Source organism: Phalacrocorax aristotelis, chromosome 9, assembly GCF_949628215.1.
Source record: "Phalacrocorax aristotelis chromosome 9, bGulAri2.1, whole genome shotgun sequence".
Classification (NCBI taxonomy): Eukaryota; Metazoa; Chordata; class Aves; order Suliformes; family Phalacrocoracidae; genus Phalacrocorax; species Phalacrocorax aristotelis.
Genome location: NC_134284.1, coordinates 31,527,852 through 31,544,019, shown reverse-complemented (window position 1 = coordinate 31,544,019; position 16,168 = coordinate 31,527,852). Strand labels below are relative to the sequence as shown.

The following is a 16,168-nucleotide window of genomic DNA, read 5'->3' as shown; positions in this document are numbered from 1 at the left end:
GCAGCTATTCTGTACGGGAGGCAGTTAGTGTGGAGCACATACAGAGTGAATGCAGAGTGCTGGTTGCATTTCAGTTAATGTCAGAGCTCATTTCAGTGCACCACCTCCAGATAGGGATGCCATAAGGCTGCCAGCTGTGCAGAGTAAGCAGCTGTATGGAATGGTACTGACAAGATTTTCTGTCAAGTTCCCTTCTTGTGGCCTATCTACCAGTCAAGCCTGTTAATTTACTATGGGTGTAGCTCCCTGCTTTGTATACCAACAGTCTGATATTTTAGCTCTGTATATCTCAATTTAAACCAATTTTTAGGGTATCATGCATACATTAAATATGCTGTCTTTGCAGATTATGATTAAAAAATGGTCAATCCCTTGTCCTCTACCTCTAAGTAGCACCACAGAGACTTTACAGGTAAAGTGCATGCTGTTTTGAAGTTCTTTTAATTTTATTAGTAACTGTAATGGCTTTTTTACATTAACACTTTCAGAATTACGTGTAATTTAAGTTCTTTTCTTAATCATCACAGAAACCAAAAAGTTTCATCTCTGTGGTTTGGGCTTATTCTTTCATTAAGCCATTTTTTGCATGTATGTCTTGCAGGTTTCAAATTCTACTGGGGATTGTAAAGCAAAGTTCTTTCATCTTTCAAAAGAGGTAATCTCTATTAACAATGTGCAAACTCAAAGGGGGGGTTGGTTTTTAAAGAATTGGGGCTTAAACTCTATCCAGGGTAAGCTATTCTTCTGTAAAACTAGTTATAGGCTGCTGAAGTATTTCCTATACCTGCTGCCAAGTGTTATCCATTCTCACTCTTTCTTTTTTTATGTGAAGGTTGGATGTCCAAGTTAGCATTTTTGAAAATATTTTGCAAATATGACCAAAGTATAAAGTGTAACAGATGCACCAGTGGTCAGCCTCATGATGCAGTTGGATCCAGCCAACTTAATATGCCCTCAGCTGGAAGTCAGTGCTGCTTGGCTGTATGCACTCTTTTGGTTCCTGGCTAGGTAGAATAGGTTTCCTGAAACTGTCTGGACCTAACCGTAGTTTTTTCTTACCTGAAGCTAATACTTCAGGCCTAATGCAATCTTGTGCATTTCATTGGATGCCAGCTGTGGTATTTGTTAATTAATGTGGCTTTTAAGTCATGTCACCACCCATCAAGGCTTGCAGAAGAGGAAGTATTGTGTAGAGGAAGGGAAAAAGGGGAGGATAAATCTGGGATAGGCCTGTAGCGTAGTGGAATTTAGGAGGGACACAGTTTTTGTCTGAAAAAACCAAAATCTACCCCCACTCTCCCAAGAAAAAGAGAAAAACAAAAAAGAAAAACAACCAACCTGGGCAACACAAACATGAGACAAATGTTATCTCTAAAAGAAGAAATTTTACTTTGACGAGAAGTATCTACTGTGAGATCCTGGCCATTCGTGTGGCCTTTTGTGCTTTGAATAATCTTGGGACTTGTCCTTACTTCTTTTTCAACTTCAACTTTATCAATAGAAGGTGGCATATTTTTACCAGTATGGGCCTGATTATGTCAGCACAAAAGTGTTTGTCATAGTTCAACTTATTCCACTTGGCAATTGAAGTAAGCTATACTGGATGATTCATCTCTTCTATTACAAGTTTTTGGAATAATATGCCACTAATTGTGTGGCTGCAACTTTAATTTCTTAAAACTTCAGATGCCAAATCATGTTATATTTTCTGGATGCTGTATCCAAATTTTTGCAAAGGAGTAATAAGAAAATGGTGAAGTCAGGATGAAGGAATCAATAATTTGACAGGTAGCTATGGATATTAGAACTTAGAAAACTTTTTGGAAAATTTTGTGAATGATACCCTGACTGTGGGGCAAATCCTACTCTTTTTATGTAAGTACTTGGCCTCAGTATAGCTAAAAAGAATCTTTCAGTTGTTGGCTTATAGACAGTATGACCTCTCCTAATCATGAAATAGGAAGCTATGAACACCACTTGAAGAGATACTAGTTGGAAAGGTCCATTTTTTTGTGGAATGATTCAGAGATGCCATTTTGTATCGTGGAGATTTATCCCAAAGCATTGATGTTGAAGAATTTCCACTGACTTCCAACGCTTGAACTGAATTCTGAATTCATCCAGATATTTTTCCAACCATCTGTAATAACAAACAACCTACAAGATGTTTTTCTTCTGTTTTAGAGTGCTTATGCAATACCAACTATGGCCTTCTCTTTTCTCTGCCATACCTCAGTCTTACCCATCTATTGTGAGCTCCGAAGGTAATGTATGAAAACACGTGCAAAATTAACATATAACGATAGTCTTTCTGTAATATTTTCCTTAAATTATTCTTGACTAATTTTTATTTTCATAGAATCATAGAATGGATTCATTAGAATCATTTAGGTTGGAAAAGACCTTTAAGATCATCAAGTCCAATCGTTAATCCAGCACTGCCAAGCCCAACACTAAACCATGTCCCTAAGCACCACATCTACATGTCTTTTAAATACCTCCAGGCACGGTGACTCAACCATGTCCCTGGGCAGCCTGTTCCAATGCTTGACCACCTTTTTAGTGAAGAAATTTTCCCTAGTATCCAGTATAAACCTCCCCTGGCCCAACTTGAGGCCATTTCCTGTTGTCCTGTTGCTTGTTACTTGGGGGAAGATACCAACACCCACCTCACTACAACCTCCTCTCAGGTACACCGGGCACACTGCTGGCTCATGTTCAGCCAGCTATCGACTAACACCCCAGGTCCTTCTCTGCTGGGCAGCTTTCTAGCCACTCTGCCCCAAGCCTGTAGCGCTGCATTAGCATTAGCATTGCATGGGGTTGTTGTGACCCAAGTGCAGGACCTGGCACTGAGCCTTGTTGAACCCCATACAGTTGGCCTTGGCCTATCGATCCAACCTGTCCAGATCCCTCAGCAGAGCCTCCCTACCCTTTGGCAGATCAACAGTCCCACCCAATTTGGTGTCATCTGCAAGCTTACTGAAGGCACAATCAATCCCCTCACCCAGATAAAGATATTAAACAGAACTGGCCCCAATACTGAGCCCTGAGGAACACCACTTGTGACTGGCTGCCAACTGGATTTAACTCCAGTCACCACAACTCTTTGGGCCTGGCCATCCAGCCACTTTTTACCCAGTGAAGAATACTCCCATCCAAGTCATGAGCAGCCAGTTTCTCCAGCAGAATGCTGTGGGAAACCATGTCAAAGGCTTTACTAAATTCTTGGTCGATAACATGCACAGGCTTTCCCTTGTCATAGAAGGAGATCAGGTTAGTCAAGCAAGACTTGCCTTTCATAAATCCATGCTGGCTAGGCCTGATCCCCTGGTTGTCCTGTACGTGCCACGTAATGGCACTCAGGATGATCTGCTCCATAACCTTCCCTGGTACCGAAGTCAGAGTGACAGGCCTGTAGTTCCCTGGAACCTCCTTCAAGCCCTTCTTGTAGTCAGTGCCATTGGACAATGCAAACTAAGTAGCCTTCATGTTTGTGGGAAGTGTACAGTTTTAGTCTGTACTGGCTTTTCCTCTCTTACAGGAGAGAAAAATAGCAAATATGGTTCCATCATCAATGTCAGTACATTGTCCTGGCCTGGACAATCTGGAGAAAAAAAGGTCATTTGCTAAGGTACTTACTAGTTAATTTTTATTGCTGTAACTGAATCTGCATTTGGCCACATCTGATTCAGTGGTTTTTTTGACCCAGATTCTGTTCCTGGCTCTGAATATGTATCATGCTGTATAAATCAAAAATTTCATTTAAAAAATACTTTGGTATATCTAAATTACTTACAGGATGGGGACAGTGTTAGTTGTCTGCGTGAAAAGTGCCCTTTAATTACCAGATTGAAAATACTTTTAAAACCCCTAAATGTTACTGACAGCACAGACCTCAGCAAATACTCTTGTGGCCATAAATTAAGAGGATACTTTCTTATGAAAGGCAAGCTGCTATTTCTATTTTTTTTTTAATGTAAATTGCATTGTGTTTAATAGTCCACAACACAGACTAAGCAACATTTAATTTTCTGGTTTTCTTTGCATTTTAGTCCATCCAAAAGTAGAATGCAGAATGTAACTGTGACAGGAATTGGTCTGAGTTTCCTAATTTACTTTATGTCTGCTCTGTTTGGGTACCTGACATTTTATGGTAAGTATATTCTTCAAGTATCCTTTAGAATGAAGGCTAATAATAAATGATAAATGCATTCTGTCTGGAGTACTTCAGGCTTATTTGTGCATTGATACACTTGAATCCTCAGAAATCTTGTTCCTGTGAAGACTTAAGACCGCAAAGTATTACAGTCTCATTTACTTTTCAATGTATAATGTAGGTAAACTTTGCAGGGTTTATGCCCTAAAAGGCTATAGAGACAAGATATTGGTCCCTGAACTGTGGCTGGTGGTCTGTTGATGTTCTCTAATGCTATGTAATTAGGCCACTGATTGCCACTCCGTGTTGGACTGTATAATACTTTAGCTTAAAAGCTGGGAATGGTTTTGTCATGGTCTGTCAGAAATTTTGAGATCTGATAATAGTCTGCTTGTCCAGCAAGTCTGAAAGGTCTGTTCTAAGGCTGTATCCTCCAGCAACATTTATCACTTATTAACCCTGTGATATCCCAGCACATTTGTAGTCTCTAAGTAGCCCTGGGGCTGCTGCCTTTTATGAGGGAAATTTGACCCACAGCAAGCTAGCCCATATGTTAGGTTGGCATGAAGGTTTGCAGCACATTTTCCTTGTCTGATACAGCTTGGGTACAAAGTATGTATGGCTTCTTTCTTTTGTTTGGTTTTGTTGTTTTTTTTTTTTTACAAATTAATTGGAACTAACACTAACTATTTCCCTAGAAATCTTCTGGAAGTGGAAAAAAAATCCCATGAATCATCCCATTTAGGAAAGCTTTATTTTAAAGGATGGCACAAAGTGACTTCCTCATGATACCTTTGTTTATGTGTAATGTAAAGACAAACTAAAGGACTCTGGAAAAAAAATCAACAAGGAACATAAGAAAATTAGAAGGTCTGAATCAGAGAAAGCGCCCATCTAGTTTTGTGTCTTGACTTCAGTGGAGGGCAATAACAAAAGAATAGGGGAGGATTTGAAAATTTAAAAGGATAAGGTTTGAGTTGGGCTTCCTAGCACATGCTCCTTGTCTGCAATAATCTGTGTTGCATGCTGTTCTGAGCCAGAGGTGATGTCTGATACATGAACTGAACCAAGAAACACACATTTCTTAGAGATGTTGTTGACGTAGTGCTTGATGAAGTAAACGTACCTTTTTATTGACCAAACAGGAAAGCAGGGTATGAAACTTGCCCTACCAAATTCTACAGACATCTTTCAGTTCCATTTGCTGTAAAGCTTACACGGCAGCGTGTTTCAGTACCAGTTTAATAACACTGCGTTGGGACTCTGGAATACTTTTGGGTACAGATTTTTAGTTGAGTTTAAACACAGGTAGCTTTGTCTGATATTCTTGCATTTCCCAAATGCTCAGAAAGATTTCAGAACCCTTATCTGTGTAGTGGCTTTTTTTAAAGGTCCATCATAAACCTGGCAGGTGGAGGCGAGTGTGTATTTCATTCAGCAATTTTAGTATCCTGTCATATAACGTCACAGTGTGATGCCTTTTCTAAGAAATGTTATTTGGCTCTGTGTATCCTGCTTTAAATTTGTGTTATTGGTGTGTTTTGCTCATGTAGCAAGCATTGTTGAATTGAGTCACCTCTTGCTTGGTAATCTAACTGTCTTCTGGAGTAATGCCTACAAATTCCATCACATAAATGCATCACAGTCACCTGTGAGGACTCTTCCAATGTCTCCTGAAAATGCACCCTTTCTATGAGATGACCACATGCTAACCTGTGTTGATTGGAATGAATAAAAATTCTTATGAGGGACAGTAAGGCAGTAAGACAGAAGGGTTCTCTTAGGGTTTCCTCTCCTTTCAGAATGTTTTATATTTCTTGATCGTGGGGTTGAGATAGTGTCTGACAAAGCACCAAGAATGTTGGCTTTCAGCAGCTAATAAGTCCAAATTTCTAGGGAATTTTGCACCTTTGTTCCTCAAGTATAAGTGTATGTCTGACCATAACTGTCTGAAAATGTTCCCTTGACGCTCAAAATCCTTTGAAAAAATTGTATGGGAAGTCATGAAACCCCTAATAGCATGTAGGCCACTATTACTGTTTCCTAACTGTCTCCATGTGGTTTATAGGAAAATATAGTTTCGAGTGCCACTCTGAGAGTTTGAGAGATTCAGCAGGCAGCGTGGGATAACCATCTGTCTGCAGATGAGATCTCAACAAGAAGTTAAAAAAAAAAAAGAGGGGGGGGAAATAATGAAAAACGGCAGTAGTTCTAGAAATCACCCCGGTTCCCATTACCTTCGCCGTCATGATTTCTTTGGGACAAGACCCTGTCTTGACCCTAGTCTTTTAGGAACCTTTCTGGTTTTCTGCAAGCCTGATTTCTTTTAGTCAGTCTTAGTCTCAAGAGCCTAAAACACTGGAACCAACAGTGGATGTCTGCAAAAGATTTCCCGCCCTCCCGCCCTTGCAAGCTGCTTCTCCTTTTTTCACTTTTTGGTCGTCTTCTTTAATTAACTTATTTCTTTAAATAAGGAGATCTGTTCCCTGTTCGTAAAACACCAGTCTGAGAAAATGTAAGACATTTTATTTTAAATTGAAAACAAAAAAAGAGTTCCCTCTTTGAAATGAGACATGCTTCATCTTTTTGTGGTTCAGATGGTGTATTCTGTTTTCTGTGAATTTGAAACTTCATACAGAGACTGGACTTTGGAAATTTTGGACCATTCTGAAGTCCAAAAAAGCACAGAGTCAGGGTATGCCAAAAAAGAGTCGGGGTAGCAGACTGCTTTCAGGCTCTGACTTTTGCTGTTAACTTAGTGAAACTTTTCACTTAAAAGGGCAAAAATCAAATGTGAAGGATTCATCGCTGACTCATCACTTTGTGCCCCATTTCTGCCTTGAAAAGCATAAAAGTAACGCTCACGATAGTGTACCCATGGTATAGGATACTATAGTAATCCCACGGTAGAGTTGGTTTTGCAAAGCTAAATACGCACAAGGCGGATAGCGCATGGGATTGCTGCTGGAGAAAACAGAGCTGTCGTTTGAAAGTGTTTGGCCTGGTTCGGTGTGTTGCCGGTGCAGTCCTCGATTGTTCTCTGGGTGCTGTAAGAATCCAAAGTGACAGCCTTCGGGGGTCCTTGTGTTGCATGTGTTTACTCATTTGGCATAGGAAAAAATCTGTCAATTGTCAATAATTTTGGATTTTTTGGTTGTTGTTTTTTTTTCTCTTTTTTTAAAGAAATATTTTTTAGAAGTATAACTGATACTAGTTATCCTTCTCTGTGTCACCCAGCAGTACATTGCTAACCATAGCCAGCAAAAGCACATATGCTAGTATAGTTTTGAATGTTTCTTTCTTCCTTTAAATTAGAATCATGAAATTTTACCTTGCATATTGCCAAATGATTAACAAACCAATTAATTTTTCTGGTTTTCAGACAAAGTGGACTCTGAATTGCTACAAGGTTACAGCAAGTACCTGCCGCATGATATTCTTATCATGACTGTTAAAGTAGCCATACTGTTTGCTGTGCTTTTGACAGTCCCTCTAATCCATTTCCCAGTAAGTATTCCTAAACATTTTGAAGCTGGCGTAAGCAATGGTAATGCTAATGCTTTGCAGACTGCAATATTTGAGTCACATCTAGTCTTGTGTATCTTATTCACTTGTCAAGTGATTGATCAAAGACCACATATTTGCATATGTTCCATGAGAGCTCCAAAATAACAACTAACCACTAAGCTAATTTGTGCTCTTGAGACGGATTTCAGATTAAAACTAGCCCACAGCATTGTTTTTAATTTAGAGAGTTCAGAACTTCTAAAGTTTATTTAGTTTGATTTTTTTCCCCCTTTTAAATTGAGTTTTGCTGACTTGGTTTTTCCTTTCTACATGCACGCACCCACACACAAACACACTTATACTCGAAAACTCAATTTAACTGTAAATTAAAAACACATATTGACCTATTTCACCAAAAAAACTTACTTTAGTTTATCAATACCATGGCAGAACTGAAAATTCATTCAATTATAATCAAAAAAGATTGTGCATGCAGAACTGTGCCTGTAGAAGTAGTGTATAGATTACATATCAGTTTGGCAACATGCTGACATTTGCTAACAAGCATGCCCAAAGAGACAAAGCATTATCCCCCCCTTCTTTTGTCCCTGCAAAAAAAGGACTACTTCCTTAAGTCTAATGGCCACGTGATAAATGCTGCTTTAATACTAAAGTAAATTCTATACCACAGAAAGAAAAAATGTTTAGCTATTACTAAATTTTTTGCATTTTGATTTTTAAAATGTTCTTTCACATCTGGAATGATGTAATTCTTAAGTTTATGAAATTGAGATAAGATTAAAAGGTATGTATATGTATGTATTTACCCATGCAATGTTTCTTTTCATATTATGCAGGCAAGGAAAGCTGTGTTGATGGTATTCTTCTCTCATCTTCCTGTGTCGTGGATTTGCCATATCCTTGTCACTTTAACACTGAATACAATTGTTGTATTGTTTGCAGTGTACGTGCCAGACATTAAAAATTTATTTGGAGTAGTTGGTAAGTCATTGTGGTTGTTTTGTTTGTTTGTTTTTTTAATCTTTTATTCAAATAATTCAGTATTCTGATAAGCTAATATGCTTCAGTCTTGCTTTAAATAAAATCCTACTTTCCTTTTTTAAAGGTTCTACCACATCAACATGTTTGCTTTTTGTATATCCTGGACTATTTTATCTTAAACTTAGCAGAGAGGACTTCTTATCACCACAGAAAATTGGGGTATGCTTTTTTTCATGAGTGTTAATTATATTTAAACAGCCTTATTTTAGATGCATCTTCATACGCCATAGAGCACGTAATCCAAGGGGCAAAGTTCTTGTTTCCACTGCAGTTCACAAAATCTGTGAGCATTTTCTTCTATCCTTCATGATAGCTCTAGTCCTTCTGAAACTCCTTCATAAGAGATTTTTCACTAGCAGTGTGTCTGTATGCTGGATCATTGATCTGAATACGTGCTTTTCCCTATAGTTTTCAGATGTTGACTTTTAATCCAACTTCTGCTCAGTTCTTACACATTACTCTGATGTTGTCTGGGCAGCTGGGACAAAGCCAAACTGCATTTTAGTGAAACAGTATTTATGCTTGTTTTCTATGTAAGCCTTCTCAAAAACATCTTCCCCCCCTTTTTTTTTTTCTTTGTTTTATGGTTTCTCTTCTGGTGTGATAGGTTAGGTTCTAGTTGGAATTTGTGCAGCAGCCTGCTTTTTGCACAGTAACTGTCTTCACTTTAACCACTGCTCAGCAGAATAACTTCATGACAGTGGCTAAAATGCTGACAGACTGTTTATACGTAGTCCTTCTATGAATTCTTACAATTCAGAGGGCTGCTCTTGTATTGACAAATGAGAGAATTTGAAAGAAAATCTAATAATGATGCTCTCTGATCATTTAAAGTCTTGACTGGTTCCAACAGACTTGCGGCCTTGTTACAAATCAGCAATCTGCTGCCTCTTGAACTGTGTTTTTTTTGTCATCTGGCTATTAAAACTTGAATTATGTTTTGAGTAAAATACAAATTCAGTTTCTTAATTTGTTCAGAGTTGTAAAGGGCAAGTGATGGGGGGTTTTTTGCAGGTGGGTAGTGTGGGCAAGCAAACCAGACTGCTCTGAGCGTGCCCCATCAAACTGTCCCAGAGCAGGCTTAGTTCAGTTTTCTGCTAAGCAGATACCTTGTGTTTGAAGATTGAGTAATTTGAAACATTAAAGATTATTTTAAAAGACAGTATTTAAACTTGTTCATATAGGTTTTTCATCATTAGTTGTAAGCCTTAGAAATGTCAAATGCTTCCTTCAGGAAAGCATTAATTTTTCCTTTTCTTCCTTCACAGGCATGTGCCCTGGTTATTTTTGGCATTTGTGTTGGCCTTCTCAGTTTAGTTCTAATAATTTTCAATTGGATTAATCAATAACAGCCTGTCACTGTCTGACTGAGCTTCAGAAGGACAGCAAGAACCAGAGATGTGTCAAAACTACTGACATGAACGCTGGACGTCCTGAAGAAAACACTGACCAAAGCTGTCTGTGGAAGCAATAATGCTCTTTTTCACTGCGTTACCAATGTTCCTTCCTTAATCTTGAGTCACTCTCCTCAGTTATTGTACAACTAGTCTTTGCCATTCTAAAATATTAGTTTTTAATGATGTAATTCTGACAGGTAAAAAGATCTCTTCAGAATTTTGCAATGCAAAAAATGGTTTAGTGCACATGGTGAACAACAGCAGAGCCTTGAAATAACTTCTCTTTTAAAGACAATGAGATGGATAGATATTACATCGATCACGATGTGTGTGTCGTGACGTGTATATTTACGATAACACACACATTCTCCTAAACAGTGAAAGACTTCTGTTACTTGAATAATTTCCAAAATTTCAGCCAGTTCATATTAAGAACTTCCTGATTCCAAATGTTTACCCTAATTTATCCTAACATGGATCCAGAAAACAGCTGCCTTAGCCCAGTTTAATGGGCACTTCGTGATAGTATTTGTTAATTGTTTTTATAATACAGTTCTTATACCTCAGTGCACTTGAATCATACTGAAGTAATTTTTAAATTAGAACGCTTTGCCCATCTAGCATAACAGCTTTTAGTGGTGTTAGGAAGTATTTCCATTTTGCAGTTAATAATAATAGACATTTTTCAATTAATATCTACTTTTGAATATTACTCAGTGTACCTCAGTATTCTTCCCACTGAAAGACTTTTTTCTTTTTCTCTTCTCATTCCCATTTTTACAAGTGTTTAAACTGGAAGTAGAGTGCTTCTATATTTTATGTACCGTTGTGTGTCAGAGAAGGTTTTGGCTTGAAAGGTGAAATTCTGCCTCTGTTGGAGAGAAAGGAAATTTTACGTTTACAGAACCCTAATTTTATCTCGGATCTTTATAAATTTCCACATACCCTTTTGTAATTCCTCTTCTTTTTTTTTTTTTTTTCTTTCTAAATGAAATGTGAATGCAATTTTCAACACCAACTGGGCTCTGTTAAATATGGCATTGAGTGCCCACCACCAAAGTTCCTCATATTAGTAGAATGAAAGCAGTGGCTGATATTGTGGTAAGGTTTTTAAAATTTGTTTCTATCAGATGGGATCTCATGTCTTTAAAATAGCCTAATCTCTTCAGAGACTTCATGCCCTAAGAAAGCTGAGCCTCTGCAGAAATGGCTTGTGTAGAGTTAAGAAATTAGACCTCAGCCTCAAATGGCAAGATTTAAAGAGAGTGGGAAAGTTCTTCATTATTTCCAGATGCAGTATTTCTTTTAATTTAGCTTAGCACTTTTACATCTGAGAGATGGAATAAGACACAAGTGAATCATAGCAAAGTAATACATTTATGTAATACAAAAGCAGCTGGTAAGTGACATTTTTTCTGTCCATAAGTTGCACAGTTAGCAAATTAGTTGGCTGTTGCTAGAAAGTCCTGCTGAGATGGTTCTGTTAATATGTTGACTCAGGTTTTATCAGTTGAGATAGGGGAGGTACCCCAGCACCTGGCATTTCTAACCTCTTAGCAGTGGGTCTGTGCTATTAGCCTATTTAATTAAGTCACACTGGATTTGGAAAGCACTGATTGGTGTGCCAACTTTAACAAAACCCTGACTGAATGTGCTTGATCCTCACCTGTCTAATAGGGTGGAGCAGCAAATAGCAGAGTTGGAATTACCTTCTTTATTCCTGAGCTGACAGACTAGGATTTCTCATGCCAACAGTTCGCTTGGCTCTCTCAGGATCCATAAGATACTTTCCATTTTTAATAGATAGCCTGAAGGCACCCAGGTGGTGCAGCTTGGTACTGCTTCAGGAATCCTTTTTGCCTGGGGAATATCCTCCTTATGAGTTTAATACAGAAATAGACATGTGTGGGGAGGCCTGGGAACTAACTCAGAAGTTTTGGTGGGATCCCAAAGGAAAGGATACCTGGAAAAGATTGCAGTTATTTTTAAAGTAAAGTTTCTAGCACAGGTTTCACGACACGAGGGGAGCCATCCAGTAGTTTGTCAGCACCAGAAACAGCACGTCTGTTCTTGGCCAGAAGTTTGCAACTGCTTCTGTGACAGTGGCCGTGGCTCCTGGCCACCGTGTTTAATTAGTAGAAAACCAACATGACTGCGAGATGTGGCACATCATCTGCCAACAAAATGAACTGAGGGAGATCACGTAGGGAACGAGAAGAGCGAGGGGGGTGGTCAGAGCGGGACTGCCTTGTTTGAGCAGCAGCAGCCATTGGATAGCATTTTTTTATTTTTTTTTTTTTTTTCATAAAACCTCACACGTTGCCCAGCAGTTTTGCTTCAGTGGGTTAAAGTTTGTGTGTGCACATAGGGGATGCCTCTAACTTGAGAGGTCTCTGGCCTCCTTTGATCAAGGGATTGATCAGACTTTCTCATCATTGTGTATTAATGGTTGAGGCTCCCTGTTTTGCCTTAGTTCTTGCAGTTCTCGCAGCTTGTTTAACTCTCAGTAACCAGACGTGGCTGCCCTCTAATAGCTGCATTTCACAGGCTTCATTATACTATAGGGATTCAGGCACTCGGGGTGTCTCTGGCACTAGTGTAAAAAGCTAAATATTTACCTTATAAAAAGGTACCTTGAGAAAGCAATGACAGCCATACATCAGGAAGTGATTTTTCTATCTGAGTGAACCAAAGCTTTTTAGGAAAACGGGAGAACTTGTATTCATGTGAGTGAACTCTAGGGCTTTTTCAGACACTAGGATATAGGAGGAATATTAGCAATTTTATGGTAATTGTTTCTCATTTATAATACACTCTTGCAGCATGCTATTGAGTCATACTCATAATCACTGCAGCCACTTCATTTTAAACTCTAACCAGCAAGACTTTACACAAGACTTAGATTATCTGTGAAAGTGCAGAGAGTTGGCAAAGTTTTGCTAAGCTTTTTGCTCTTTCCTCCTCCCCTGAAAAAGCTGAGCCTTGCTGTGCACTGTACCAGTCTGTTCATACACAGGCAGCTGGGTTTGTGTGCATCGTCTTAAAGAATGCGACTGAGAAAATACCTGAAATACCATGTTAATTTTACAGTTGATTCCTGTAATGCTATGGAAATCACTACGTTATTGTTTTTAATCCCTGGGTATTATCCTAACGAGCCTGGCTGTTAACTAACTGTCCTAATAAGTAGACTTTGGAATGATGAATACCAGCGTATGAAGTTAATACTCGGTGAGGATGAATGGAAGCAATTCACACCTCTGCTGGAGCTCTGTTATTACATTTTGGCTGCGGTGCAGAAAGGATAGCAGCACGGGGTTAGAGAATGTGTGCTGTCTTTCATCTGAAAAAGAGTTAGAAATAGTGCTACTTTCCAGTTGCTGTGATACATAACTTAAAACATGGAGAGGGAGAAGGGCAGAAAGAGAAAGAACTTCTATTTCCAAATTTAGAAAAAGGTAGGAGTGTTTTCCACAATGAAAAAGCGAAGTAAGGATGCTCATTTATCCTTCGCATCTCCCACAGTCTGCTCTGTTCGTTGTGTCTGTATAAGGGTTTCACTACAACTGTGCACTTGCATGAGTTTTTTGAGCAAAGCAGGCCTCCAGCCTGGAACTCTCTGCTCCCTCGCATGTTGCTAAATATATATATTTTTTCTCTATTCCTGTAGACATTTCTTTTCCCCTGAATTTCCAGATTTATTAATGTCAGTGGTTCGGCTCTATTACCTGTACGTAGCATTTTCCAACCTTCTTTTCCGAGGACTTGACAGGAATGGATGAAGGGGCCTGCCGCATTTCTGAACTCCCTTGGAAAGGTTGCCTTTCCCCGGCTGAACCAGAACAATGTAGGAGATGAAAATTAATTGGTGGCCTTTGATTTGTTTTCTCTCATTCTCCTATTTCCATTCCTTGTCCATTTGAAGGCTGCTCAGATTTCAGATGGACTGTGGTAAGCTGAGTGTGGAGAGCGTCTCTTGTAAACGGCATTGCAGGAATGAGTGCCGCAACACAAAAGCGCTCGAAACCTGCCTTTGTATTGCAGTAAATGCTCGTGGTTTATTCCCATGTTTCAAAGCAGTTGGTATGTTAAGATAATGATTTTCATGACAATGTTTGTTGAAAATTCTCTCGCGCCCCAGTATAGTGAAAATTGAGACACTAAAACTGTCCTATCCTCTCTCTGTCCCTTCTCTCACCTTCCCCTTCATTTTTGCACTAACACCGGTTACATGGCACTGAGCGGGGAATGTGCCATTAGCGGAACAGCCCGAGGGATCGCTGGCGGGAGAGCAGCCGGGTGAGCGGCTGTGGATCAGGGAGAGCACCACTTTATCCCTGCCCTGCAGGCTCGTGCCCACTGCTGCCCATCACCGAAGACCAATGCTACGCACAGGCAGACTTTTTTGGTGGGCCCGTCATGTCTGTTCTTGTAGGAATTTGTCTTTTTGAAGTATGGAGACATCTTAACTTTGCGACATGGGAAGACTGTGCTGATTTGGAGTTCTTAAATGATACGTGGTGTGTGTAAGATACTCAAGGTGCCACGTTTCCGACCCGTGCAATCCTCCTAATGAGGATGAAAACACGGCGGTGCAATGGGATCTCTCTGACTGAGCTGCTAGGGCAAATGTTAAATCCTTGAGCAGCTTGTTAAATCCTTGAGCAGCTCTCATTGTTTGCATGAGAGAGAATATGGGCTTGTACTTGATACTATGTGCAGCACAAGAAATAATTTTGGTGTGGATCTGCAAGTCAGTGCTCCAAAGGCAGTAGTCCCTGGAGGCTGCAGGGACGCGGGGGGCAGTCAGCCCATGCTTGCCTGCTCTGAGGCTCCACAGGCACCTCCTTTGGACAGAAGCAGAGCAGGGCTATGGACCGATGGGGGTATTTTGCCTGACCCAGTATGGCCAGTCTCATTGCAAATCAATTCCTAAAATTAATCTGGAGGATTATTTGTGAAGAATATGAAATGCATCCATTAGCATCAGCCGATGGGCGTTCGGCGTTACAAGCGATAGGTGAGGTCAGAAGTATGTCAGTTCTGGATAGCAGTACCGGCGATGTCCCCCGTCACCGCGGAGGTGCACCTCTTCCTACAGGCCAGCTCCTGAGCCCTCACTGAGCCAAAGGGAGGGTCGGAATTTGGAGTCCTGCGGATCCAGAGGCTGGGGGGGTTCTTCATGGGGCTTACGCTGGTATTCCTATAAAAGATAGAGAGAGACAGCCATATCTGCCAATGCACCACTACAGATACTTGGAGAGTAATCAAGTTGTTTCCAAACCAACCTACTTAAGGAGATGAAAATGAATATTCTTATTTCTATAGTGGGCACCCTAATGTGCTCTCTAATTAAAAACTGACATTCAGATCAGTCCAGGAGTTAAAGTAACATTGATGGCTGTAGCACTCCTTTCCCAACTAGATTTAATTTAACACTTTACCTGAACCTGTTGGTTTACAGCTGACTTTCACGTTGAAAGCATTAGTTGTAGTTGCTCTGCATACTGAAAAGCCTTCAGACACATTTACTGCTACTTCCTAATGACTGCTGGTGGGAGAGGATTTTCAGTATTACAAAAGCGCTGCCCAATTTTTGCAGTTTGTGGTGGTGGTTTTTGTATTTGTGTTTCAGTAGTGGTCATCCAACCGTGCTTCATGTGGAATTGGAATTCTTGAAAAGAATTATCTGTATGGAAAACTTGCCTAGCTCGTGTCAAACCTGTATGTTGTACAAGTTTCCTATTTTTGAGTTCTCCCTCCCTCAGATTCCCTGTGGAACAGCCAGGGCACGTTCCAAAAAAAAAACCCAGAAAATAAAGCACAGTTTTTTGCATAACTCATTTGATTGTCATCTTCTTTGTGCGTAACGTGCCTGCTTAGAGGAGTAACCGAGCGTTGCCGTCTCTGCGGTTAGTTGCTGGCGTGCAGCGGTGTTGTGCTGTCCCAGCTCAGGCTGTAGCGTTACTCTTGCCAGGGGAGGGTGGTGTTCTTAAAAACCGCTCCAGGTTTGGTGGTGGTGGCATAGTTGTGCGCTTACACA

General features: G+C 39.9%; 2 protein-coding genes across 5 annotated transcripts in view; one reads left to right on the top strand and one right to left on the bottom strand.

Moving 5' to 3' along the window:
• Positions 1-15,968, top strand: part of SLC38A6 (solute carrier family 38 member 6) — a 46,015-nt gene extending 30,047 nt beyond the window's left edge. For all 4 annotated transcript variants that reach the window (XM_075104160.1, XM_075104161.1, XM_075104162.1 and 1 more), the window contains exons 9-16: positions 347-412; positions 602-655; positions 2,185-2,264; positions 4,056-4,156; positions 7,542-7,666; positions 8,524-8,668; positions 8,793-8,887; positions 9,997-15,968. In XM_075104160.1, the coding sequence (XP_074960261.1) occupies positions 347-412; positions 602-655; positions 2,185-2,264; positions 4,056-4,156; positions 7,542-7,666; positions 8,524-8,668; positions 8,793-8,887; positions 9,997-10,077 (747 nt within the window). In that variant the 3' untranslated portion in view covers positions 10,078-15,968. The remainder of the gene's footprint in view (positions 1-346; positions 413-601; positions 656-2,184; positions 2,265-4,055; positions 4,157-7,541; positions 7,667-8,523; positions 8,669-8,792; positions 8,888-9,996) is intronic.
• The window catches only part of TRMT5 (tRNA methyltransferase 5), a 67,610-nt gene that overhangs the window by 36,851 nt on the left and 14,591 nt on the right, over positions 1-16,168 (bottom strand). The gene's annotated exons all lie outside the window — the stretch shown is intronic.